The 26,979-nt window shown below is 38.8% G+C and overlaps 1 protein-coding gene across 1 annotated transcript in view; it reads left to right on the top strand.

Moving 5' to 3' along the window:
- gnaz (guanine nucleotide binding protein (G protein), alpha z polypeptide) overlaps positions 1 to 26,045 on the top strand; it is a 55,210-nt gene extending 29,165 nt beyond the window's left edge. The window contains exons 2-3 of the mRNA XM_012876416.3: positions 4,895 to 6,214; positions 25,025 to 26,045. Of these exons, the coding sequence (XP_012731870.1) occupies positions 5,492 to 6,214; positions 25,025 to 25,369 (1,068 nt within the window). The 5' untranslated portion in view covers positions 4,895 to 5,491 and the 3' untranslated portion in view covers positions 25,370 to 26,045. The remainder of the gene's footprint in view (positions 1 to 4,894; positions 6,215 to 25,024) is intronic.
- Positions 26,046 to 26,979: the final 934 nt, after the last annotated feature.

Consider the following 26,979-nt stretch of genomic DNA (forward strand, 5'->3'; position numbering starts at 1 on the left):
GGTTTTTAAAGAGAAGCACTTTCAAAAACTGACAATAAAGAACGGTTTATGTCGAAGTCTTTGAACTGAGTTGAACAGGACAAAAGAAGCATTAACACACGGTCAACGACATGTTTTTATTAACAGTCTACTTGTAAAAGGTTTGTGTTTTCTGTTTATGGCTGTTTGCTATGAAGCATCCTTGCAGGTCTGGTCTATTTTTCTGAAGACTGAGTAGATAGGTCTAATTAGTATAACCTTGGTAATAGGAAATAATGAATCGTTGCACTTGTTGTCTTTGTGCCGCATGCGTCACTCTTACTCTTGCAAGATGAATTTGATTGATAACGTTATTTATGCTAAGTTAAAACTTTTTATCCACAGCAAATCTTTTACTATAATGTTCTCAAAATGAATACAATGCTGTTAGGAAAAGCACTTCGTTCACCAAAAGCACGACTGTATGTTGCGAAACAAGACGTTAAAGTAAGATGTGGCATTCACATTTTTAGACGCCGGTAAAGCAATTTCAGAGTAACTGCGTGCAAGTACACTTTGGGTTTAGCGCGCATATTCAGCTATGCAACCGCTGTTCCTGTGGTGGCGAGTTTACGCCCATTAGTAATCTGCACATTTAACCACGCAGTCAATTTCAGAAATCAGATTGCAGCTCACTTATTTCTAAAAACAAACAAACGAAAAAAACACGGCAACCATGCGACTTCTGTCTCAACGTGTCGGCCAAACTGCTGATTAGTATTTAAGATAGAATGTTTTGCAGAGGTGTAGGCACCTTGCAGCAAAACATGGAGGACAACAAAAGATAACGTTCACCTCAGCATTCAGAGTATAAATCCTGCACTGTATATATGTAAAAAGATGTTGTTATTCAATAGGATTAAATACGCACCACAATAATATTATCTCATTATTTAATCCCTGGTATGTAAATCCACAGAATGTTTTGCCAATAAAAGATTCAGGATGAACACTGATTGTGGAAAGACCTTAGCGTTATATGTAAATTTGTGTTTTAATTGACCTTGGCGGTTGTTAGGTGTGCACAGTGGCACTCTGTAAGTATGATTTGGACAATCTGGTAAGGAACATTATTGTAGATGTTCCCTCATTCTTGATGGTTAAATGCTCTGGAAAAAAAAAACACATTAATGTTATTCACCTAATGTGCAAAAAGAGCTTAAGAGACACATTGCATGTTCTCTCTTTAATCTGTGTAAAACCAGCAATAATGTGTGACAGCAAAACAGAAAGGTGACTAAATGAAAGTGGGATTTATGGCTGCATGCTGATTTATATATAAAAAAAAAATCAAACTTAGCAAAGCAGCTGGAGATGAGACAAGACTAGTTCAGGCTTTCCATGAAGGCAATTCTGAAACTACAGGTGTGTTTCCACTAGAGGAAGTTTTCCAGGAAGGGCTTTTTTTTTAACCCTGTCATTTCCAATGCAGGAAGCAGGGTCAGCAGGCTCTGGGTAGAACTTTAGCCCAGGAAATGTACCCCTGATACAGATTAGTGCTTGGATGGACCTCAAACCAAGAGTTTTTTTATTTATTTATTTTTTTGGGAAGGTGCTGGTTAAAAATTAATAGCATTTTCTTCCAGTTTAAACTCCCCAAGAGGTGCCAATGTTCTGTTCACTATAAATTATGCAACAAGACTCATAGTATTTTGTGTGCAAACAACATTTAAACCTGGTTTTTAATAACACAGTTATTTACAGAACTTCAAATCTTCAAAAACATACAACTCTATCTAATAACATAATCTATCCTCAGTATAAATATTATTTGAAAAAATAATAAAAATAAACAAAACACAGACCTCTGTTTTCAGGGTCTTTGAAGGCGGAGCGTGCAAAGGCACTGATCTAAGACAGTTTTAGGCGTTTAAGCCAGTGATGTTAGTGCATGAAAAGCATTTTTGTTCCAATATACAAATCAAAAATAATCACAACCCACTAGGACTGTGTATCATTGCCAGATTTCTACTTTTAAAGAAATTAAACTGCTACTGTTGCTGATGCTGCTGCATACGTTTTTGTGGTTCATGCTCTTACAGAACACATCACACAGGATTTAATGATTGGAAATCTGTTTTGTTTTATTGTTTGTTATTTTTTTAAACCAAGAGACAAAAATAAAGAAAGAGTGAGACAAAAATCTATGTATTTACAAACCTTCTCAGCGATATTAATTTAGTTTAAGCTTTCTCTTCGTTGCTGTGAGGGATGAAACGAGGACATCTGCACTGGGGAACTTTGTCACGGTTACACCTCCTTATGGGGTTTTGAGTCATTCTGTGTTACAGCTGTGACAAGGTGTTTGAATATAGTTCTGTTCCTGTAAATCACGGCTGCTGTTTTTCCAGAAGGAGACTCTCTCCCACATACCCTGTAGCTGAACGAGACACTGGTTAGTATCGTCAGGTCTCCAAAGCACCAACGCTCCTGGAGAAGAAGGAGTGAATCTCAGCAGAAGTAATTTGCCTCCACAGCCTGTTATTTTTTTTTTTTTTATCATGGCTGTTTTTTTCAGATGTGGTCAGTCCTCTAATTAAACTTGGTTAGTTCATTGGAATCTTTCATTTGGTCTCAATCTTGTCACGCTGCAGGCGAGTCAGCCAAAGCATTTTTGGACGGTGCACCAGTGCTGGCTGTGCTAAACTTTGAATGTCCCTTCAAACTTGAAGTTGGCGCAGGAGCCGTTCTTATGGAGGAAGATAAACAAAATTGATTGATTAATGTCTGTTCTTTTTCAGGAAGGTTTATCAGACATTATACTCATTACAGAACATTAGATAATAAATGCTTTGTTACTTTGTTTCAGAATGTGAAGTTTACAGTGGACCGAGTGAGTAACCTGCAAAATGTTTACAGATTAGAAGCCATAAACGTTTCTTTCCCAGATGCACAATGTGGACTGATCTTTGTTGACTTTAATTTTCAGATTAATTACATAGATACAGTTTTAGCTGATTCCCTGTCTAACTCTGTGGAACTGCCTCTTTAGGGGGAGCGTTTAATTCCTGGGAAAAGGTGGTGTTTTGTTGGACTGCTGCTGTAAGGTGCTTTTATTAATTTCTGCATTTTTTGTGTGCACGGCTACCCACTGCCGATTGGTCACCTAAGAGATGACATATAAAATGATGCTGCTGCAGACCACCAGTCATTCATCCTCTGCTCATCCCAACCAGCCACACCTTATATGTGGAATATCTTTTGTCAATATCAGAGCTGTACCTTTTTGATGCAGGTTTGAAACCCTTTTTTTGAGGGGGGTGGGGGGGGCACTAGTGTTTTTATTTTAGGGAAGTAGGTTTTTGTCAATTCATTTTGTTTGTTATTTTTGTGCAACATCTGCCTGGAGTTACACACAGCTCATTTTAAGAGATGTTGATGTTGTAAGTAAACAAGTGTTAAAACGGTACAAGTGAGTTCGTGGCTACTTAGGGCATGAAACCACCTCTTGACAGGCCTTGGCATTAGTTTAAGGCTCTTATTGTGAAGGGTTGTTGCCATAAAATAGACTCTCATCCACCAGTTTCAGACAGAGAAAAATGTGATTTTATTTTTAGGCTCTCCTGTCCTATAAGTAGGTTCTCAGACAAAATGCTGGGAGTCCAAAGAATGTGTCAAGCTGGTTACTAAGGTAAACAGACAAACCACACCAAGAGTGCAAACATCTGGCTGAACTCCTACTTGCTCGGTTTTTAACGCTAGGTAGCCAGCTGGAGGAGAGGAGTGCTTGTGCTTTTTTCTTTCTGCTTGCAGTGACGATAACCCATCTTCAATAGCCTTCCTTGTGCAGGCTTAAAGTCCAGTGTGCGGCTACTTTTAATGTGGTGTGATCTTTGGAGGTTGAAGGATGATTGCTTTACGTTTCCAGCCTTCTGCTCATGTCTGATTTTGATATTGATTTCATGGGCCAACATAAAAATGTGGAGTTTTCTTCATAGCATTATGGTTTTAATGTCAAAAATGTTAACCTCATAATACAAATACAATACTCCTATCCACAGTGATCATTAAAACCAGCATCTGTTTTATCCTTATTACAAAAAAATAATCAAATAATTAAACCTACTTGGCCTGTTTTTCTTATGTGGGATTCTGTAGGATACATAGGAGTCAATACAAAATCTGGAGAGTTTGGTGCAAAGATGCATAGCAAAGATAATCAATGTGTTTTCTGCTTTTTAGGTGCTCGCATCTCATGACAGATAATGTACACAATGATATGATTTCACTTCTGTTTTTTGATTTTTAAATATATCCTTAAAAGCATTGAATTAATGGATAAAATATCTGTCACTTTAGCCTGTGCCTGTGGAAGGTTACTTTCCTTTAAGTTTTAATTTGTGACATCAATGATTGACAGCGATGTCATATAATTGTCTTCCTTCTCTAGTATTATTTCTGAGCACTTTATTTATTTTGAACTTTTATTGTGCTGAAAACCGCAAAATTTGCATAGGATCTACTTTCTCCTCAACGGAAGTGTGTCTTTTTGTAAGAAAAGGAAGTGATGCCCACCATCCAAGTAAATGTGGTTTATGCAGCTGAAGGAAAAAGAGGAAATGAAACGGGTGTGTCTGATCATGAACATTAAACAGCAATGCATAGGAAGTGCCTTGCATGTTTTGCTATAATTTCTCTGCTTTGTCAGATCATCAACACACTTTATGCTCTAATATCATTGCATCACCTATCCAATGTTGGAATCAAATCAGTATAAGGTATGCTAAATATGGTTAATGCCAATTAAGAGTCAAGCATTAGAACCGGGTGAAACTTTTCCTCCTCTCTAAATTTCTTCTGCGCCTAATTTGCTGATGAGCCAAGTGTTTGAAACTGAATGTATAAAATCTTCTCCTCTGTGTTCTGTGTTCGGCAGGCGTCCTGTCGTCGGGGAGAAAATTAACCAGAGGAAGAAAACTTTGTGTCACCTGGACCAAAAAAAAAAACAGACCGAATATCGAGCAGAGGTGCATGGCTACAACACAGCACAAGAGCCATGTGGGAGGAGAGTGATTGGGATTTCACCTTCGCAAGCACCACGTCCAAGTCCTTTCTCTGCTGATATACAGTAGCATTTCCTCTGCCTTTCGCCTGTGCTTTTCCTCAGGGGGAGCCCCTGCTATGAACCTCAGCTCTGTTGGCTTCAGCAGGCAGTCCAACCTCAGTGCCAGGCACTGTGTGGGCATCCCACAAGTCTGGGTTCTGCCTACACAGAACTCACCGATCAACCCCGAAGAGAAAGAATAAAATATCGCCGAGTCACTCCTCTGCTCGGTCGCTTTGCTGTCTCGTGTGAAGATTAATCTGTAGCAAATTTTCGTCAACATCCTTCCCCGCATCCCTGTGCTCCACAGAAATAATCTCGAGCTCCTCTTCCGTCACCGCCTCCTTTAGATCCACCTCTTCATCGTAATTTGCTTTCCCATCCAGCAGCAGCACGAGTTCCTTTGTGCTAACGACGTGGTGGAGGACCATGGGATGCCGTCAGAGCTCGGAGGAGAAGGAGGCGGCTCGGCGCTCAAGGCGGATCGACCGCCACCTGCGTTCAGAGAGTCAGCGGCAACGGCGCGAGATCAAGCTCCTCTTGCTGGGCACCAGCAACTCCGGGAAGAGCACCATTGTTAAGCAGATGAAAATCATTCACAGCGGTGGCTTCAACCTGGAGGCCTGCAAGGAGTACAAGCCTCTAATCCTCTACAACGCCATCGACTCTCTCACCCGCATCATCCGGGCCCTCACTACCCTCAAGATAGACTTTCACAATCCCGACCGCGCCTACGACGCCGTTCAGCTCTTCGCCCTCACGGGGCCGGCTGAGAGCAAAGGGGAGATCACTCCAGAGCTGCAGGGGGTAATGAAACGTCTGTGGTCCGACGCCGGGGTCCAGGAGTGCTTCCAGCGCTCCAACGAATACCACTTAGAGGACAACACTGCCTACTACCTGAACGACCTGGACCGCATCTCTGCACTTGAGTACATCCCCACCGTGGAGGACATCTTGCGCTCCCGTGACATGACCACAGGCATCGTGGAGAACAAGTTCACCTTCAAGGAGCTCACCTTTAAGATGGTGGACGTGGGTGGACAGCGTTCGGAGAGAAAGAAGTGGATTCACTGTTTTGAGGGCGTGACTGCAATCATATTCTGTGTTGAGCTGAGTGGCTATGACCTCAAACTCTACGAGGACAACCAGACGGTGAGAAAAAAATCCCTGTTAGGGATCAATTTTTACACTTTCTAGAACAGCGACGTTTACAAACGCTCATCATGACACAAGTTTGAATCTATTGGAGATTTTCTCTCGTCCATACTTAGTCAGAATTAAACATAAAGGGTGAAACATAAACATGTTCTCTACACACTGTTTGGTTAAATGTCTCTTAGCAAGTTACACTGAGATGACATGGTTTTGTTGTCATCAATAAGCATCTGGGCGCAGTCTGGTTGGATTTATGACCACTGTTCCTGGCAAGATTGGTAAAGTCAATCTAAATGGGTCGGTTTCTGGCACACAAGCAATGCATTTCAGTATAGTCCACAGATTTTCTGAAGTTTTAATGGAAAAACTTAATCATAGCTTGCTTTATCCATTCGTAAACCAGATTTGGTGTTTGTTTGAGATCGTTGTCTTGATGAAACATTCAATTGCTGCCAACCAGTCGAGTTTATAACTCCATCTACTTTGTCAGTATCTCTAGTAGCGAAACAACCTCAAACTAAGATGCCACAGCAAACAGGCCTGATAGTTCATAAAGTGGCATTGTTATTGTGACTATAATGCTTTTCTGCCACAAGAATTTTGGTTTTCTCTTTGGGCAGCTGCAAATTGTCATTGAATATGTTCATTTTGGAACAGAGTCTGCTCTCTTGGTCGACTCCCTCTCAGTCTTTGAGGACATCGACACTTCACTGTGGACAGGAATGGTCCAACACTTCCTAGTCTGGGGCAAGCTTTAGCCTCAGTGTTTCTTGGATTTTACTGGACACCCTTATCATTTATTTTCCGTCAAAAGGAAACAGTTTGGCGCAGATGGTTGAAACTTTGATAAAAACAGGTGTTCCAACAAGACAATGATCGGAACGGAACTGATTGTGCAGTGATTATAGCAGCCTAACAGAAACCTTTTGCTACGGTATTCTCAAGACAGCAAACCCATTTGTATTGAATGTATGTGTATATATATATATATATATATATATATATATATATATATATATATATATATATATATATATATATATATATATATATATTAACTCAGCCAGAATTATTCCAGGCAACAAAAAAAAAAAAGCAGGTGCAATACAACATTTGGCCAAACATAAGGAGGGATGTTTTACTATATTTCAGCCTGTATTTATCTTTTTTTATCATTGGTGATTAGAGGATATTCACAAAAAAATTCAACCTTGTGAATTCAATTCTTGCTTACAAAATTCATTGATGCGGAGTGGTTCAGAGTCACCCTTATAGGTTCATATTCAGAGGCTAAAACAGAATTGCATTTGTGCTCATGGTGAGTGTATGTAAACGTTTCAGCAGAACTGTGTTGATATGCTTGTTAATTTAGTTTCTTCTTCCTCTAATGTGCTTAAATCCCCGCCTGAACTGCAAGTGTTTAGAAAATTGTTGTCATTGTTATGAACACAGCTGAACTTCTCAGTACCAAACAGCTCATATCTGAAACCAAAGATTTCTTACGTATTTCTAAGAAGAAAGAAGAGCACACATGTCGGTGTGTCATTTCCTCTCTGTAGATCCCCTTCCACAGTACAAATAACCCTGCTGTGGTCACGCTGATACACGGTGCACAAAGACATGGTTTTGTCCCCCGGTGCAAATTTCTGTCTCATGTAGGGTTTTTATTAATAGTTTATATTTTGGTATTTAAAGTTAATTTACTTTACTTTCCAATATGACTTGCAGATTTATCATTAAATATTGTGTTAGATTATTTTGCACAAAACTTAAAGATTATCTGTGCTTAAAGTTGCATTGTTAGGGGCTACAACTCAGCAGGAAATCAATTCAGACAAGTCTTTAGAAACAAATGAGCGTAACATTTTGTACAGAACGAACAATTTGTTTCTAGAAAAAATACTCGAACCTCAATAAATCATGAAGGCCCACCAAGTTCCAACAAACCTGCCCTGCAGCCTCATTGAAGTGGCGTTAGGGGATATTTAGTGCACGCTACCACAATAAACATAATGGACATTAAAGTTCCTGAGTTTCAAGCTTTTTACTTGCTTTACTATGATAAGTTGTCACATAAACAGTACACCCGACTCAATAAAGTATGAACGTGCAAATTAGAGCAACAACAAAAAGCATGACTATCAAGCTCTTTTACATACTGCGATCATGTGAAGAAAAACACTTGGAGCATTGTCCCTCAGTATCAATAGGCAGCAGCACATTTCCCAGAAGAAAATCCCCTGCCCTGTGAAACTGGGTGGTACTGGAAAAGAGCAAATAACGTTAGCTGTGGCTTCAGGATGAAGATGAGACAGCCCATCTCTATCAGACATTCGAGACTTAAACATGCACGTCAAAACTAGAGACGTTCAGCTATGAGGTCACAGTTCTTTACAGGTGGGGCACAACAGAAACAACACCTGTAGAAACTAATTTTTAAGCTTATTTTTAAACAGAAACAGAGAGAAGAACTCTTTAATGGAGTTGGTTTTGTATGAGAATTTGTGTACTCATAACTCCACTTTAAGAGAAAACATTCTTATCATTTTGACCAATTTGAATCAAGAATACCCTCAGGATATATATGCTGACAGGTAATTTTCTTCTCTCAAATATTTAAATGTTTAAACTTACCACTCAGTTTAGGGAGCACCATCAGGTGGTCAACCAAGCGCCTGGTGACGTTTTATGTCTTGTAGGATTATTAATACTTGGGAGTCCGGTTTTCTAAATTCCCATTTGGAAATACAACAAGAACGTCCCCTGAATCTGGAAACACCTCTAGATATGGGCAGTATGACATTAAAGCCTGGGGAGGGGGTAATGTAAGTTATAAAAGTCATCTATCAGTTGGTGAACAAATTTCCTATCGCTTATTTCCATGTTCATCTAATAGGGAGCTTACAACACCACGTGTTGTGCCAAGTACAAGTGCTGTAAAACAATATTACTGGACACCATATTTGGATACTGATGAAAAAAAAAGTGATTTAGAAGGATGTTTTGGTGAAGGAATCTCGATTATTTGATTATCTCTAGTTCACCGTCTGAAATAATCAGACCGGTCAGAAGGAAAAGCCTGCCATTCGTACAGGAACTGCCACTGGCCTCCAACCAGCCCAAATTAAATTCTCAACACACAGATGTGGTAGAAGTTGCAGATACACGTTTTTTTTCTGAACGCGTCGGACAGTCTGTGCCTCATTCAGCCAGGGGGTACACATAGTACCGTCCACATCAAATTGTGATAATCTTTTACTGTTTGGACCCAAAGATGCAGGAAAATGCATCGCTATTGGCTTATATCTGTAATACCATTTAGAATAGAAAAATAAATAATAATACCACTGCTTTTTCTGACTTGCAATTAGTACACACTCAATTTGGGTTTGATGTGATGTATATCCAGAATAAATCGAATGCAGCATGAATCCCTGCAGACGTATTTAAGTGCAATACTAGACTGTTCCAGCTATTGCAAAGTGTGAGAATCTAAGATGCAATGGCTCGCCATTTATCCACCACTCGATAAATACAGGTTGGATCCACGCTTTCATGTCGTTTACATCAAACTCTGACACTATCATCTGCATGTTGCAGCTCAAATTAGGACTAATCAGTCCAGGGAACATTTTTCCAAATTTGATATTGCCTCATTAAGATGAGCTTGTCCAAACATCGGTTGTGACAATTGGTAATTTGGGATGCTGTTGAATGGCCGCTTTGCCCGTTCTCCTCAGAAATCAATAAAGCATTTTCATCCACACCACTGCCGCTCGCTGGGAATTTATTCTTTTTCTAACCATTCTTCGTAAACCCAGGAGAGTGGCTGTGTGTAAAAATCCCAGTAGATCAGCAAAGCTGCTGCTTCATTCAAGTGTGTTAGTCAGGCAAACACACAACATTGCACTCCAGAAAAGGCAAAACTCTTAGGAAGTCCGAGAGCTGGCAGTTCTGGTTCACGCTTCTACAGTTTACAGTCTGCAGTCTTTACATACTCTAAAAACAGACCTGGCCTGCAGAGTATACAGAAACATGTCATTCTTTTCCTTAAAAATACACTCTGTAACTCCTGTACGATACATTCAGGAGGTCCAGTGTGGTTCTATAAACAATTTAAATGCCTTTTTACAACGTTATTGTTCTTATCCAAAGTTTTCTTTTAGTGGGGATGTATCTGGGCTTTTGTATGATTATAAGATAAATGTAAGTTTTTAAATGCTTTTACTTTAGCTTGTTATCTTAACGGCGAATGGTATTTTCAAACAGTTCTGGAATCTGAACGATTTCTCATTCATAGCTTTCCCATTTTCCTTATCTTAGTGTTTAAAAATAGTTGGACAGATATTGCGTCTCACTGAAAGTGAAAGACCAACATGAGATTTTTTTTTTATTGACAAGTCATATGAAATGCACCTTTTTTTTGTCATTTAAAAATGCCACACACTAAACTGAAAAAATCTGACATCTGTTGGTTCTATTTAAGCATCTTTAGTTACTTTAAGATTACTGTTTCATGTACTTAAAGAATGTAATAATATTGTGTAGATACTAATGATGTGAAAAAAGTGCATGTTTGCATGTTCAGTTTAACTTGATTGGAACTGAGTGAATCCATTTAAGTTTACTCGCAACAGCAGGTACCCCAAAACTCAAAATAAGGCATGAGGTCACAAAAATCAATTAACAAAAACGCACCATCATCATGTTATCTTGTGTACTGAGAGACAGATGTGACTTCCTGTTCAAGAAGATGCTTAAGAACTAATCAAAACTAGATAAGAGAAATTAATTTCCCTGAAATAATCTGTTAGCTTGGTCGCACAGACTGCGCTGTTGGTTCACGTGGGTCGTGTTCTGGCCGCACACAAGCGTATTCTCCCCACCCGTCTGCTATCCTCTAAATTTAACATCACAACATGTGAACCTAAAGAAGTAAGAGGAACAGACGCCCAGCGATGCCTTTTTCTGGTGCAATTATTAGATAGATCACGGAGTAAGGAGACACCTTTAGTCTCCTATTACTTAAAACCCCACCCCTCAGTTTTAATTGATCAAATAGTTTTGGAGGGAAGTTGTGTTGAAGTGAAGTGACCAATACGTCTTGAATTAACAACATCGTAGCTTGCTGTGGAAGCAAATGGGTGGTGTGCAACCAGTGTTCACTATTGAATTAAGTAGATCTAATGCATTGTTTAGTGCAATCGCAATTCATCAAACCATTCCCCAGTGAGTAAGATTTACATCCATCTAGTGGTGCGCCAAATGAACCACAAACGACCTAGCCGTTAAGCTGTAATAACTACTACAGAAGTGTCATAAATGAGTGTCGTAAATGATGTACTCCACATATTTGTTAGAAACTACTGCTAATAGGTAATAGCTACGGTCATCATTTGAAGTGTTTTTGTTTGTTTGTTTGTTTGTTTTTGTGCTGTTAATGTTTTTTGGTGATCTGCAGACTCAGAGATCATCTGATGAAGTGTAAGGGAGAGCGAGACAAGACGAACAAACTAGTCGTCTTATTGGGAGGACAGAGTAGTTGCTGGACTACACAGCCCTGTTTCTAATATAACGACAAAATAAACTTCACTGTTATAGGTAATTAAGTTACCTGCTGTCCAGCAGAAAGCCTGCAATCTGTTTTGAATCTCAACTCCCTCATGAATTGTCTCCACCTAGTAATAGCTAATCTGATATAGACTCTTGTTTTCTCCCGGTTATTACTTCTTTTTCTTTTCTTGGTTACTTTCTCTTCCCTCCCTCGCTAGGCAAATATCATGGATGGTCCTCCATTTCAGCAGAAAACAGCAAACAGAATGATCTACGGTTGTCTTTGCTTGTTTTATACTCCTATCTTTAAACAGACAGGGAAAACGCGCATAGCTAACAAGTGTGTCCCTTTTTTTGCTACTCAACATGGCGACTCAACATGGTGTCTTCCCTTAGGTGCACCGCCACCTATGTATTTATAAACTACTATGAGAACGCTTTCATTTTTGATACGATTGCTATTAGACCTTAGCAGGATATGCATTTATGCAAGGAATACTTGATTTTTGCTAATATGAAACCAAACAAGTTACATACTGTCCCTTTAAGCAGCTTCAGTATCCATGTTTTACTCTGATGTCAATGACTTGACTCTGGAAATAGCTCTAGTGCAGCTAGATCTTTGCCCTCGCTGAACACCAAACTGGCCTGATAATTTACAGGCCACTCGGATAAAACAAGGTGTACGCTGGCTGTGCCAGGCTGGAACATGAAATCAATTAGTTTTATAGGTTAAAAATAAAGTCTGAGGAGAAAATGCAGTATGGTGTTAATTGAGTTCACAGAACAAAGTGTGAGGTTGTACCTGTGAGAATTAGCAGATTGTACAGGCGCCGTGTAGAAACGGGAGTTAACTGGTGCGAGACAAAAAAAAAAAAAAAACACAACTTGTATATTTCACACAAAGGTGAATGACAAAAAGGAGCTTCTGAGTGCAGGGAAGAGACTTACAGTATCACTTAGCTCAGACTGTGTGATTCAGCTGGATTAAGCATTACCCTGATAATCAAATGTATTTTGGTGAGTGAGCTAAGCTTCATCTAGCAGATGATGCAGGTTTATGAGCTGAAGTCTGGATCTACCAGAGAGAATCTACTTATTGGTTGACTATGTTTCCAAGACGGTTAACTGTCATGGATACAATGGGGGATTAGCAGAGTTAGTGTTAGTGTCTCAAGTTAAACATTTATTCAGAGAAACAGATTTCTAAAAAAAAAAAATACCCATATTTTCTATCAACTCATTCAAGAACGAGACAGACAGACAGACCGACCGACAGACAGAGAGGAACACCCACCAGATTTGTAGATCTGGACCAAAGATATACCCACATCCTTTCTTTGCTCTTTCGTTAGATAATTTTAAATAAACCATAGCGTCAGCTGCATAATCCAAAGCTCATAGAGTCCTGCTGAGCTTTTTGAGCGATTTTATTACAGTCAAAAAATTATTGTTAACAGCTGCAACCATAAAAAATAAATAATTCTGAAAAGTTCATCTATATATTTATTAAAAACTTTAATCATAATGCAACACTAGCCAGTTATTTCTTTCTTTAATATGCAACCTTTAACTGTCAAAATGCAAACACCAGATGATCAATAATTATCTTTAAGGTATGCAGGAAGAACAACACCATGCATTTTATAAAAAAAATGTACATATATAAACATTAAAGGGCGGATGCGTAAGACTATTACCGGGTGAAAGATGTTTGCAAACCTCAATCTGCATGTGCATCTAATTCTGAGCCTGTAGACGCAAAAGCGCTAAAGGTTTCTTCACACTGTGCTGACATAGTTTGTTCAAATCTATATGTGGCATTGGGCATGCCTTCAGGGGAAACTTACCCATATTTATGTTCATTTATGTAAATTAGAACCAGAACGAATAAGCTTGTAGCCTGGAACAGAACTCTTTGCGTTTAAACAACACCACAAGATGTAAAGGTTTACAGGAGAGTTAATTAAAACATTTCTCTCTTTTACTGCTGCATTTATTGTTTTTTGTAGCTGAAGAAAGAACAACTGCGACCCGACCTAAAGACAGGTGCAAGTTGTCTCTCATGAGCTGGACTTGATGGGTCGGTTTGCACCTATATGTATTTCAGAAAAATCTGTGAAACCAGTGCAGAATGAGAGCAAATAACTGGAGCAAAACAGTGGAAATAAATAACTGAAGTATAAAAACAGAGGAGCACAAACAACATTGTGAATTCCCCCTTCAATTCTTGTAAGATTAACTTTTTGTTTTTTAAAAAAGTGTATAAAGATCACAAGATGCCTCTTTCCAGATCAGAGGTGACTCATCGGTTTTACTGGAAATGACACTCTGACGAACTTCCTTCCTTCTTTCAAGAAAAGTAAGTCTTTGAACCGGACAAGCTCTGAACTTAATAGTTATGAAGAAAAACTGAAATATGGTGAATCTAATAGAAAGTAAAACAAGAGGATTGATTTAGAAAGATTAATTGTCCTTCTATAAAATAGCAATTATTATAATATTATAATGATTAAATATTATAATATTATAAATAACCCCCCATTATTATTTTAAAGGGGATCGTAGATGCAGCCCATGAACTGATTTTGTGGTGCCCCCAAATGCAAGTCAAGAAGGATTTGTTAATCACGGTGAAGTTTTTGCGCAAAAATCATAAAGATGTCTATATTTACGAACCTCTGCCAAAAGGTGCCAGTTGTTCGTCCGCCGTGTTTTCCACGCGAGACTTTCCGGGGATCCACAGAACATGGCTGCGTCGCGTTGATACCGGATAGAGGCTTTTGTTTTTAATTCGGCCAAAGTTATTAGAGACAAGTTAAAATCTTCTTACTGTTGAAAAAGTTAGGTACAACGCAACGTATTCGTCTTTTAATAACCACGCTTTTTACATTCAGTTTAATTTCATAGTAAACGCCATCTCTCCAATAACTTTTACTCAAATTCAGATTTTGGTGCACCTAATAACTAATATTATTTAACTAATTTTTTTTTAATTTACAAAATATAGCAAGCATCTTCAAAAAAAGAAAAAGAAAAAAAAGACGGACCCGAATTCTTTTCTTAGGATATACTTTTATTTTTCCAATAGAGCCCAAAAGAATTTGCAAACCTGAGAACCATCTTTTAAAAAAGGAGGACGTGCAAAACCCTTTGAAGTATTGGATCTACAATGATTCATGTGTCCCGTTCCTGCAGAAATTCTGACTAAATGGTGTAATTGAAATATTGCATGCTCATACTTTTTGGAGCAGGTAAAACAATTTAAACAATTTGCAATATAATATTTAGGTAATTTCTTTTAAATTGTTAGTATATTCTTTCTCCCTGGAGTGCTTGTGACCTGACAATTTTGGCCTATGTGATATAAAGTTTGGACACCACTGATCTGATAAGAGTAAATTTACGTTTTGCCTGGAAACTTGTGTTTTACAAATAATCAGATTTGTGCAATAAAAGTAAATCTTTCTGCACGCTGCTCTCCTGCAGAGATTCTGTTTATGGGAAAGAAGGGAGGATCAAACATTTACTGGAAGGGCTTTTTAGGTCAAAGGGTGAAATGGCATCGGTCTGGCTCTCTCAGAGGTGTAGACTCGAATCATGTGACCTGGAATCGAGTCAAACTGGAGTCACAGATTGAATAACCTCAGACTCGATAAAATCGCAAAAAGATTCAGGACTTGACTTGGACTTTCACACAAATGTCTCTTTACTTGATATCTTCCACCAAGCTGTAGGTCCGTTACAATGGAGCCATTCCTGGAGCGCAACCATAAAACCGTTGCTGCCGCACAAACCAGCCCGCTGTTTGTTCCTGGCCATTTGCAAATCTGTATTGATCTGTTGCTGCAACATGCATGGTGCTTCTGTTTTGTTGTTCAGCTTTTTTTCACTATGGCTCAAAAAAATGTTAGTATTGTGAAAAAAATGGTGTATTTTTTGTCACTCTATTTAGAAAGTTGAACCCATATATTATACAGAATCATTACACATAAAGTAAAACATTTCAAGCCTTTTCTTCTTTCATCTTGGATAATATTGGCCTTCAGATAAGGAAAACTCCAAATACAGTGTCTCAGAAATGCAAATATGACATGAGATCAATAAAAAAAGGATATTTTAAACAGAAATATCAGGGTACAGAGAAATATGTTCATTTCTGTGCACTCAATACATGGTTGGGAATCCTTTTTCATCAATTACTGCATTAATGCGGTGTGGCATGGAGGCGTTTAGCCTGTGGTTCTGCTGAAGTGTACAGGAAGCACAGGCCCTAATATGGAATGTGCACAAAGTCAGATAAAGATAAAAAAAAGGGGGGGGGGGGAGAGCTGTTTGTTGTAAAAAACCAAACAGTGCAGTGGTTGGTCTGCGGAACAACTCTGAACAGAAATGTTAAGGCAGTGTCAGTTACGTTTTAAACACACAAAAGCATGCAGACAGTGGTGCAGGTTGCTAATTTTGCTGCAGTTGCATCGACTGTTGTACATGAAAGCGGGTCGGCCACAGACGTGTGGGCATTGTGTTGTTGGCAGACCCAGCACCCAGCACTCTAAGGTAGAGCACACCCTTTTATGACTTCCCTGTAGTCACAACGGTAGTGTTTTTACCTAAGCATAAATAAATAAATGAATACATAAACAACAAAAAAAGTATGTCTCCACCTCTGCATCATGTCAAACAGGTCGGTCACCAACAAAAAATGTATTTCATTAATATGTCATAAACACCGTGCTTCTAGCAACGCTGTAGTTTCAGTTTAAAGACACTAATGCTACAAATGTAAATTAGTACGTTTTGGTGGTTGTGGTGGTGGTGGTGGTGTATGAGTGGGGTGGGAGGGTTAAATAGGCATAAAAATTGTTTACATTGGGAAGTTTGTAAGATACAAAAATAAATAACTTTTTTTAATCTGGTCCAGTTAACTTTATTCTTTCCCTGCCAGTTGATAGTAATTTCTCATAATACTCAGATCCTAAACAACAAAGACAAATGACATATATAATCTGTTTGAACAGATGACCTGAAATAATTAAATTTCTGCTTGCAGAACAGGTTGGCATAAAAACTACAGTAGACAGGACAAGACATGTAGCTTCCCTCAATGTAAATAATAATGTAGAAAAGCTACTAATGCATGGTTAACGTTAGCTTAACAACTAGACCAAGAAACAAAAGTCTTTATTGTCATTATGTAACAACGATGAACATTTGGTGAGACACTGACTCAGAATTCACACAGACAAAACTCAAGAATGAGCATTCATAGAGAAGACCCTCAAAAAATGCAAAAAGACAGCAGAAGAGAAAGATTTATCAGAAGGGGGAAACACTGTGCAACTGTTAATAGGTTATAAGGCATATTCAGATAACAAAATCAAATGCTCAAGTTAAATGTACTGAACAACACCTCCTGAGAAATTAAAAACTGTGAAAATAATGAATTATTGTTTTTTCCCCCCAATTTCATAGTGAAGCCTGGAAAGTCACAGGTTCCAACTCGGCTGTAAACCCAAAAAGATTACAGATTGGCTTTTAAATAAAAATGTTTAGTTCTGCAATCTACTAATGTCACATTAATAAAGTTCCATCGTAACATTAACAATATTTCCCTTAAAGAAATGTAATGATTTACTCTGATTATTATGTGTGGATGGCAAGTCGCTGTGCTTTCAACCTGAACCTAAACAAAGCCAGACCAATAAAGCTATTACCATCTAATAAGATAATTTTAAACAGAAAGTTAGCTTTTTATACAGTTATATGAATAATACAGGGTTTTATTCTTATGATCGCGTGAGATTGCATAAGCAGGTTTGTACAGTTACAGTCGGTAAACTTGGGGATCATTTTTATTTTGTACAGAAATCTTTTCTTTATCTCATGGGTCAATTTGCTTACTTCTTCTCAATTAACTGACTATTTCAACTGTTTGGGTTAACATTTACTATATTACCATTGATTATCATCGACCCATCGAGTCCAGTTCCTACTTATAGATTAATTAATTCATGATTACAAATTAATTTATAATTAAAAAATGAATAACAAATGAACTTGTAAATCAGAAAAACAATTATTGCTTTGTGGTAAAATGTCACATTTGACTAAATGACTTGTTAAATACTTGAAATTCAAAGTTCAAAGAACCATTTAAAACCTAGTATTGAAATGGGCTCGGGACGAGCACAGGAAGAGCTTTGATGGAAAAACCCTTTTGTCATTTCACATCATTGCCTTGTTTTGTCCAGTAATCATCTTAATGACCCCGTTCTTCAAAGCTGGAGACACAAACAGCAAAACAACGTCCATCCATCGGAAAATGACACCAGTTCAGTTCAAACGCACAAAGTCACACAAGAAAGAAAACGCTCCATAATAATTATAGTACATTTACCCATCAGCTCATTCCCTGATGCATTTCCCCTGTCCCATCCCTGTCTTCATAATGAATCGGGTGTCATGGTTACTGTTGCTAAGAAACAGGCTAGTCAAATGCTCCTAATCCTAGCGCTGTTGACAGTGAGCTGCGACGAGGAAGGGGAGGATGAGAAAGGGGGGGAAAAAAAGAGAAAAGTCGACGAAGACTGCATGTGCTTACATCTGTGAAAGTGTTTAATGGGTGTGTTGCGATGAATGTGGGGCGCAGGTTTTATATGCAACAGTTGAGTCTGCAAAACTGCAGTGAACGCAGCGTCTGCGAGATGAAAACGAAGAGGCAGCGATGGGATTTTTGTAGTTATTTGAGCTTCTGTTGGGTAAATATTGCCTCTGACCGCAGCGTCAGCTCTCTGTTGCTTATGTTTGGTTCATTTTACCATCATTAATATAATTTATAAAGCTTTCATTTTTCTAGGTAAAAAAAAACTGATGTTTGTTCAATCCTCACCTAGCTTTGCATTTCCCATGTAATTATTACATATCTATCTATCTATCTATCTATCTATCTATCTATCTATCTATCTATCTATCTATCTATCTATCTATCTATCTATCTATCTATCTATCTATCTATCTGTCTATCTGTCTATCTGTCTATCTATCTATCTATCTATCTGTCTATCTATCTATGCACAGCAGCTACCATGGCTTTACAGGTTACATACATTTCACTGGTTTCTCCTACAAAGCTATCTCAGTACATTTTGTCTTTCATCCTCCATAATCTTTTATTAGTTTACGTTTGTCCTTCAGAGGGTGGGTCATAACCGTCTTCTTATGTAATACCAAATCAAGATAAGGCACACGCACAGCTCAGAGGATCACAATCTGCAAGTCTCCGTGGAACCATAAACATACAGATGTCAAACAAAAACAGATTACATTTAATCAAGGTATATTGCATTAAATACATTTAATAAATACATAGAAAATGTTTTCATTTTGATTTCAGAATTGATGCGTTTTTCAGCTATACCTCCTGCAGTGTGGCTGTCCCATGTCGAGATGACTAATTAAAAAAATAAAAAAAGAACAAAGATAGTGAAGCCTAAACAATGAAGCTCTCACAAACAATGAGTTTGATGCAAAATGCAAAGAGCCCTGGTCTTGTAAATCAGAAGCATTTCAGATGAGCATCAATGAATCACGCAGGTGTGGCGGCATACTCAAATGATTTGTATGTATGGAAACAAGGCAGAAACTGGGATGAACAACTTCCTCATTAATACTTGAGCTTAATTGAAGCCTGTGCTTCAATGTGTGCGAGTGTGTGCATGAGCAAATCTGCAAATCGGCTGGTTGTTTGTAGCAAAGAAAGGAGGGGCTGCATGAGTTGGAGCTCCCGTGTCCCCCCAGTCAACCTTCTCCTTGCACTCCCCATTAAGAAATCTCTCTACACTAGTGTGAAGTGGCCAGCTGAAGGAAGGAGAGCGTCCCTGGGCTCAGCTGGCTGTCTCCTGCTATACTCTCAAAGCGGTTGCAGTCATGTTTTGACACCCAGGAAAGAGGAAGAGCGAGGTCAAATAGCCAGACAGCATTTTGTGTTGTATACAATGTTTAGGGCCCATTCTACCCCCCCCGGGGTTACACACTGATGCAGCTTGTCTCCTAGCCTGATTGGATAACCTTTTTGTGAGAGAAGCACAGAGAAAGGAGGATCTTGTGGCATTTTAATCTCATAACGCTGAGCAGATTTTGCACGCACTGCATTTTGACCCAGATACATATCAAGGAACAATGTTAGAGCAGCTACTGAAAACCCGACAAGGTAAACAAAATCAAAACAGATTTAGACATTATTGTTTTCTGTTGTTCTTGCTGAATCATTGGAGGTTTGCGAAGAGGGTTTGCACACCGGGGTTGTCCGGGAGATTCGCTTCAATTGGGATGGAATGTCAAAAAATATCCCATCTTCATTTGTTTTGGTTCACTATCGCACTGCAGCTTTGAAAGCAGACTAATCTGCCACGGCCATGCTATGAAGTCACACTTTAATAAGAAGCTCTCCAGGGGTATGGCTAGCAAGTGTGGCAAGTCGATTTAACATTTAATCAAAAAAACACAATGCACATAATTTACATTTGAATTTGAGACTTCTGTAACATTGGTCTCTCCAATTAAGAATTCAAGTTCTCCAAAATGTTCATTTTGCATTTGTGGATGGGTGCAGCCTCAGACCTACAACATAAAGATGGAAAATGGGAATTTTTTTCCAAGGAAAAATACAAATTAAAATGTTCCTCGTGGACAACAAGCATATCATTGTGGATATCTGAAATGTTTCACTAGGAAGAATTAATGAATGGATATTTGGTTTAAAATGTATCAAATGTTAAATGACTTTCCACAAGAGAGGCTACAGTCCATCAGCGTGTTGCTCTGTCAAAAGTGAACAAAAATATGGAGATGGGTTACACTGAAAGCAAACGAGGATTTAGAAGATTTCAGAGCACGTTTACAGTATGTCCATAAATCATTTGCATAAGACACATCTTTGGTTCACTGGATAGTTCATTTGTTTTACAATTGTAAGCGAACACACCACGGTTCACTTCCAAGCCAACTGAGACTTAAGTTTTCAGGCAGATCAGAGTCTGCTTGTTTGGTCAGACCAGAGTTCTGGTGAGCTTTGACTATATGAGGAACGCAACTCTGATCCATTTCCAGCAGACGTTCCCACTGCAGGGAAATGAGACCCAAATCCAATCTTTTTGCCCATACGCGACTTATAAGCATCTTTTTCGGTCTCCGCTTTTATTTCTCTGGATTTTTTTTTTAACAAAACTTTATTGAACACTTTTAGAAACAATTACATTCACCATTAGTTCCGTAAACAGTGTTCTGCTGTGGGATGTCTCCCTCTGTTATCTGAGCACACGGGTCGTTTTGTGGTCTAGAACCGTTCAGACAGAAATCAGATGGTTGTTGCATTTCTTAGTAGTATGAACAGCCACCTCAAAAAAAATATCAGATTTCAGCAAAAAATTGCAATTGAGCATCAGGACGTGATAATTTGAACGATTAACATCTTACTCAAGATACCTAAGTGTCTTCATTTAGTAAAATCCAGATTCACTCTGCGGGCTGAAGCTAGTCAGAAATAAGCCAAGAACAAAACAGACTTCAACTATGATAAAACCACTTCAGAGTCAAAAAAGCCATAGTGGTTTATGCAAAGCTAATTTTATAAACCTTTGAACTGATTCGTAATTATTTACACAGGAAATAGAATAGCAATTTATAGCACTGTAAGGCCACATAATAACCTATACGATAATATACACCTGAAAAAATATTATATTTTTTGGCTTTCCACACCTCTTTACTTTCATAACAAACAATTATTTGGACCACCAATTGTTCATATTTGATTCTTCATATGCGTTTCACACAGGAAGATTATTTTCTGTGTAGATAATGATCAGCTGTTCTGCGACTATGGTTCAGTGTAGGAAGAGAAGTTCTTTTGCAGTTGGAAAGTTTTGGGCAAAACAAATCACCCCCCCCCCCCATGTCAGTATAGGTTGTCGCACTTAATTTAGTGTCGGAGTGTGTGCACGTTGAAAGAACAGCTTGTTGAATTGAACTCCAGTTTAAAAGCATTTCGATTGGTCGACATGACTAGATGCGCATCACATAGATTCAGTCCATTTATCCTTTAAATAACCACCAATTTTAAAAGTGCCAGCAATTTAAAGTCTCACAAAAAATGATTTGCATAAACCACTATTACATTTTGAGACTGAGGTTGTTTTAAGGTGGTAGAAATCCACTTTGGTCTTGGTATGTGTGAGATTGGCTGTTAGATCCGGCCTCTGGGACAAGCCAATCTGGATTTATACTAATTTAAAATGCCGTGCTAGTTATCAACTGTAGGTAAAATTATGCTCGTAGCTTTTAAACCGGACCTCACCTAAAAAATAAGAAACATTCCTAATAACAAAAAGCCCCGCTTCTTTGTAAAGCTCCAATAATTCACTATGAAGTTTTTTTTTTTCCATTACATCAGTCTTTTCAGCCTTCAGTAGCTTCTTTTATTCAGTTTTCTGAGATGTATCTAAAGGTTTCATTTAACTCCCTTTTCTCATAACTGAAACGTTTTCCATCGGTCCAAAATATTGCTCTTACGCCATGTAATAACCACCATCTCTCTTTTTTTTTATTTGTTTTTTTCAAGCAGTGCAGATCTTGTGATTTGCTTAGAGCATGTTGTTTCTGTAACCTTTCAAACAGCAGTCCTCCATCTGACATCTTCCCAGTCACAAGCTGCTGGCTGGTCGCCACATGCCAGCAGCTGCCATGAACAGATCAACTTTTTCTTATTCTTTTTTCTCTTATACATTTGACATCACATGAGCGAGGATGCGCGGAGGCTCACAAGGGCATGCATCTAGGTATGCACGCTAGCACATAATCAAATGGATGTTCACGGGGTCAAAATATTCCACGTTCAAACTCAAAGACCCCATCTGTATACACTTTGTAACATTTTGTTAGATATAGTGGATTTAAATGAGAGACACTATGTGGCTATGCATCGAAGTTGTTTATAACTAATAACATGGCTTATATAGCATACGCATGACTAACAGATGCAGAGGACTAAGTAAGTTAAACAAACTTTATGTGCATATATCAGAAAATTATATTTCCTATCCATCCATCCTTAATATCCTTGCAGGGTCTTGAGAAAGAGGGTGGATGCACCCTGGGCAATTTGCCAGTCTATCATGGGGCCAGCAGAGATACAGATAACCATGCACGCATACCTAAGTACAGTTTAGAATGGCCAGTTAACCTAACAAGCAAAAAATGTTTGTTTTTATAACATAGTACGACATATTTAAGTTCTATATTAGTTTTATTAGTTAAGAATTCAAGTGATGTAACCAAACAAGTCAAAACTAAGAAACATAAAAGATATTCATCTTTTATTTTCCTGTAAAAATGTCCCAAAGAAATGCCAGAGAGACATTAGATACGGACCAGGACTTAGAAATAATATTGTTTGGACAGATGAGTCTGGAACTGAAATATTTGGGCAACAAAACAGAGGATATGTTTGGCATAAATCATTCCAGAAAAAGGAACTTCACAGCAACTGTAAAACATGGAAATGGAAGTGCCGTCCTTTGGGGATGCTTTGTTGCAGCAGGACCTGATCCGTTCACTGTTATAATAACAATATATTTTTATTGTCAGTGCAACATACATTCCAATGAAATTTGTTCTCCTCTTGGGGAGCAGTAGGCTGCCACTGTGCAGCACCCAGAGAGGTGGGGTTAAGGGTGTTGCTCAGGGAACCAGAGTGGCAGTCTGTGGGATTTGAACCCAGAAACTCCAGGACAGAAGGACAATTCTCTAACCACTAGGCCATCTGAGCACATCTGCAAAAAACATTAAGTATAGAGGTGGAACTGGACCCTACAACAAAACAATGTATTAAATTGACTAGTGTGTAAATTAAAATGTACTAAATTTAAATAAATAAAATAAATGTTAAATACATTTCAATTTACATACCAGTAAAGCTATGAAAAGAAAAAGTAAAACAAGGTCATCTTGGGCTCTTTACCTACTTGTAGTTAACTCACTTTGTTTTCCACTTATTTCCATGTTAGCTCAACATGATAATCACAATATAACTCCTTCATTCCTTCCTTCCTTCATCCTTCCTTCCTTCCTTCCTTCCTTCCTTCTTCTTGCAGCTTTAATGTTTGATGTTGGTTTTTCAAATATGAAAACGACTGCAGAACGCCACATACTTGGGTCAATGCAGAACTGCCTAACCATTTGGCACCAGCAGCTCATCCGACAACAATATCCCTTCCCTATTTGAGAAAGTATTGTGACTTTTTTTCCATTCCTCCAAATCCTGGAAATGTCATAAATGTCTTGAATGTTTTCATGCTATCTCAGGTCGCCCAGTCCACGTTGTCATATCATATTATATGTATAATTTAGTGATTATGTCTAAATAGGGTTATGACAAAGTGAAACTTATATAGTCATAGCCCTCTTCCTATAGTCATTAACACCAACAATCTTCCTAATTTTTATTTTTTTATTTTGAATTTAAAAAAATCCCTAATAAATCAACTTTTCAACCACATTTAGACACCATTAACCATGTTTACATGGACATTTTTTTTAGCTTTCACTTTTCAACCACGTTTTCATGCAGTTTATAAGAAAAAAAAAAGCTTGTTGTTTAGTGTCGCAACAATGAGCTGTGGTCAGTTGGTGCTCCACAGCTAAAGTAACACCCTTGTTAAGTTTGAAGTTCCCCCGATAATATTAGCAGTTCCCATGAACATGTGCTCTTGAGCGAGCTTTGAGCAAAACAACTGCAGACAGGCAGTGAAAGTGAGCACTGCTCTATTTATCTTCTGCTCACACAGTCCACTTTGGTTATCTGCTTCACAGCATCAGGTGTAAAAATAGTAAATAACACGTCCTCTTTAGCTAATCATTTCACAATACCGGACATGTAGGAAACGGCTGAAGATGTAACAGTCTGTTTCACAGGAGAGAAAAAAGGGTTCACGCTGAGGTCTTGGTCTATCTAAGCTTTAAATCTCTGTTGACACAACAGGCGATTTGTACATCTGGTTGGTCAAGCCAGTGTCTCTGACGTGCGAGGCTGTTTTCTCTTCTGTTTTCAACACCTTGCTGAAACCTTTTTGTGTCTGATTCTCCTACCTGAATGTCAAACTCCGCTGAAGACGATGAACTGTGTTGACCGTTGCCATGCGTTTGCCATGCCACTGCTTTTCCCCTGTTCTCACGTCTTCTCTTTCCGTGCCCACACAGAGCCGCATGGCCGAGAGCTTGCGTCTGTTCGACTCCATCTGCAACAACAACTGGTTCACCAACACGTCACTCATCCTCTTCCTCAACAAGAAGGACTTGCTGGCCGAGAAGATTAAACGCATTCCCTTGACAGTGTGCTTCCCAGACTACAAAGGCCAGAACACCTACGAGGAGGCGGCCGTCTACGTGCAGCGCCAGTTCGAGGACCTCAACCGCAACAAGGAGACCAAGGAGATCTATTCGCACTTCACCTGTGCCACCGACACCAGCAACATCCAGTTTGTGTTTGACGCTGTCACGGACGTGATCATCCAGAACAATCTCAAGTACATCGGGCTATGCTAGGACCTGACACCGGGTGGGAGGTGGGTCCGGGCAGAAGGAGAAACGTGGGCAGCTCAGAGGCAGTTGCCCCCCCCCCCCCCCCCCCCATCAGCGGGCACTATGTTAGTCTGTCTGCTTTTGAGGAGGTGCAGCAGAGAACCGAAGATAAAATCTGTATTAAGACAGTCAGGTTGGACAATACTGTAGATTCAACAGAGCTGCCGGGCCGTGGTCAAGGTGGAAATTTTTACCCTATGTGTTTGCACTGAATTTAAGTATGCAGAGACACCACACATAAACACACACACAAACACACACACATACATCTTTATGATTTGTTCCACACACAAGGTATTTGGGTCAACTCTTGTTTGACAGAAGGACACTGGAAAATTCAAGACGACTACCCTTGTCAAACCTAAGAGTGGGATCCAGGTGTGCACTGGCAGTTTTTTCCCCCTACCTATTATTTGCCTGAGTTGCTGCTTCATGATAAATAATCTTGACAAATCAATGCAGTTTTTTTATTTTTAATTGTTTCTTTTTCTTTTTTTGGGGGAGGGGGGGATTCCTCTCCCTATTTAGTAGGAAACAGCAAGTGCACCTGATGAGGTATGAAGCTAGCCTCTGTTTCTGAGGGGGGAAAGTCAGTGGATATGATGTCACAGGGAAACTGCCACAACCCAAAAACAAAAAACAAAAAACAAAAAACAAAAGGAGAAACTTGTTTTTAGCACACTGCAGTGCCTTGCAAAAGTTAACAGCCTCTTTAACTTTTCATCTTTTTTGTCATGTTACAACCACAAACTTCCAAGTATGTCATTGGGGTTTTATTTGCTAGATCAGCACAAAGCAGCTCATAGCCAAAAACAGAGAAAATAAATGATAAATGGCTTTCAATTTCATTATAAATAAGTGTGTAGTGCATTTGTATTTAGCCCTCTTTTCTCTGATGCCCCTGAATTAAATTCTAGTCCAATCAATTACTTTCAGAAGTCACTCAAGTAGTGAAAAGAATACACCAGTGTGACATTTAATCCCAGTAAAAAGACATAGGTTCTGCATAGGCCCAGAGGTTTGCTATACTACTGATCAATTTGTTTAATAAATATGTGACCATCTATGAATCATGCCCAGATGGTCAGCTGGTTCTTAAATAGAAAACATTTCTAAATCAAAAAAGTACATTAGGTACGCTGACCAAACACTGTGAATTACCCATCCTTGATCCCAAGACATATGCGCTATTCCAAACAGGAATTAATCAAAAGCAACACAAACGTGATTTGATATTCCATTAAGACCGAGTAATTTATAAATGCTGACACCCAGCATGCATTGCAAAATAGGAAAGTGTGGCAAAGACTTGACAGGTCAGGGATAAAGGTGTGTTTATGTTTAAAACAATATCTTATGGAGTTCAATGTATTTTCTTAAAATACAAACAAGAGTATGGTACAAGTGCCAACCTACAGAGACACCTTCCCCACAGTGACACATGGTGGTTGCAACATAGTACTGTTCAGAGTTGATGGATAATGGTAAACGGCTTGTACTTGTATCAAGTTTGACGACCTTGAAGCGCTTTACACTATAGTTAATCATTCACACCCTGACGGTGGTGAGCTATG

This window comes from Fundulus heteroclitus, unplaced genomic scaffold (assembly GCF_011125445.2).
Source record: "Fundulus heteroclitus isolate FHET01 unplaced genomic scaffold, MU-UCD_Fhet_4.1 scaffold_70, whole genome shotgun sequence".
NCBI classification, from domain to species: Eukaryota; Metazoa; Chordata; class Actinopteri; order Cyprinodontiformes; family Fundulidae; genus Fundulus; species Fundulus heteroclitus.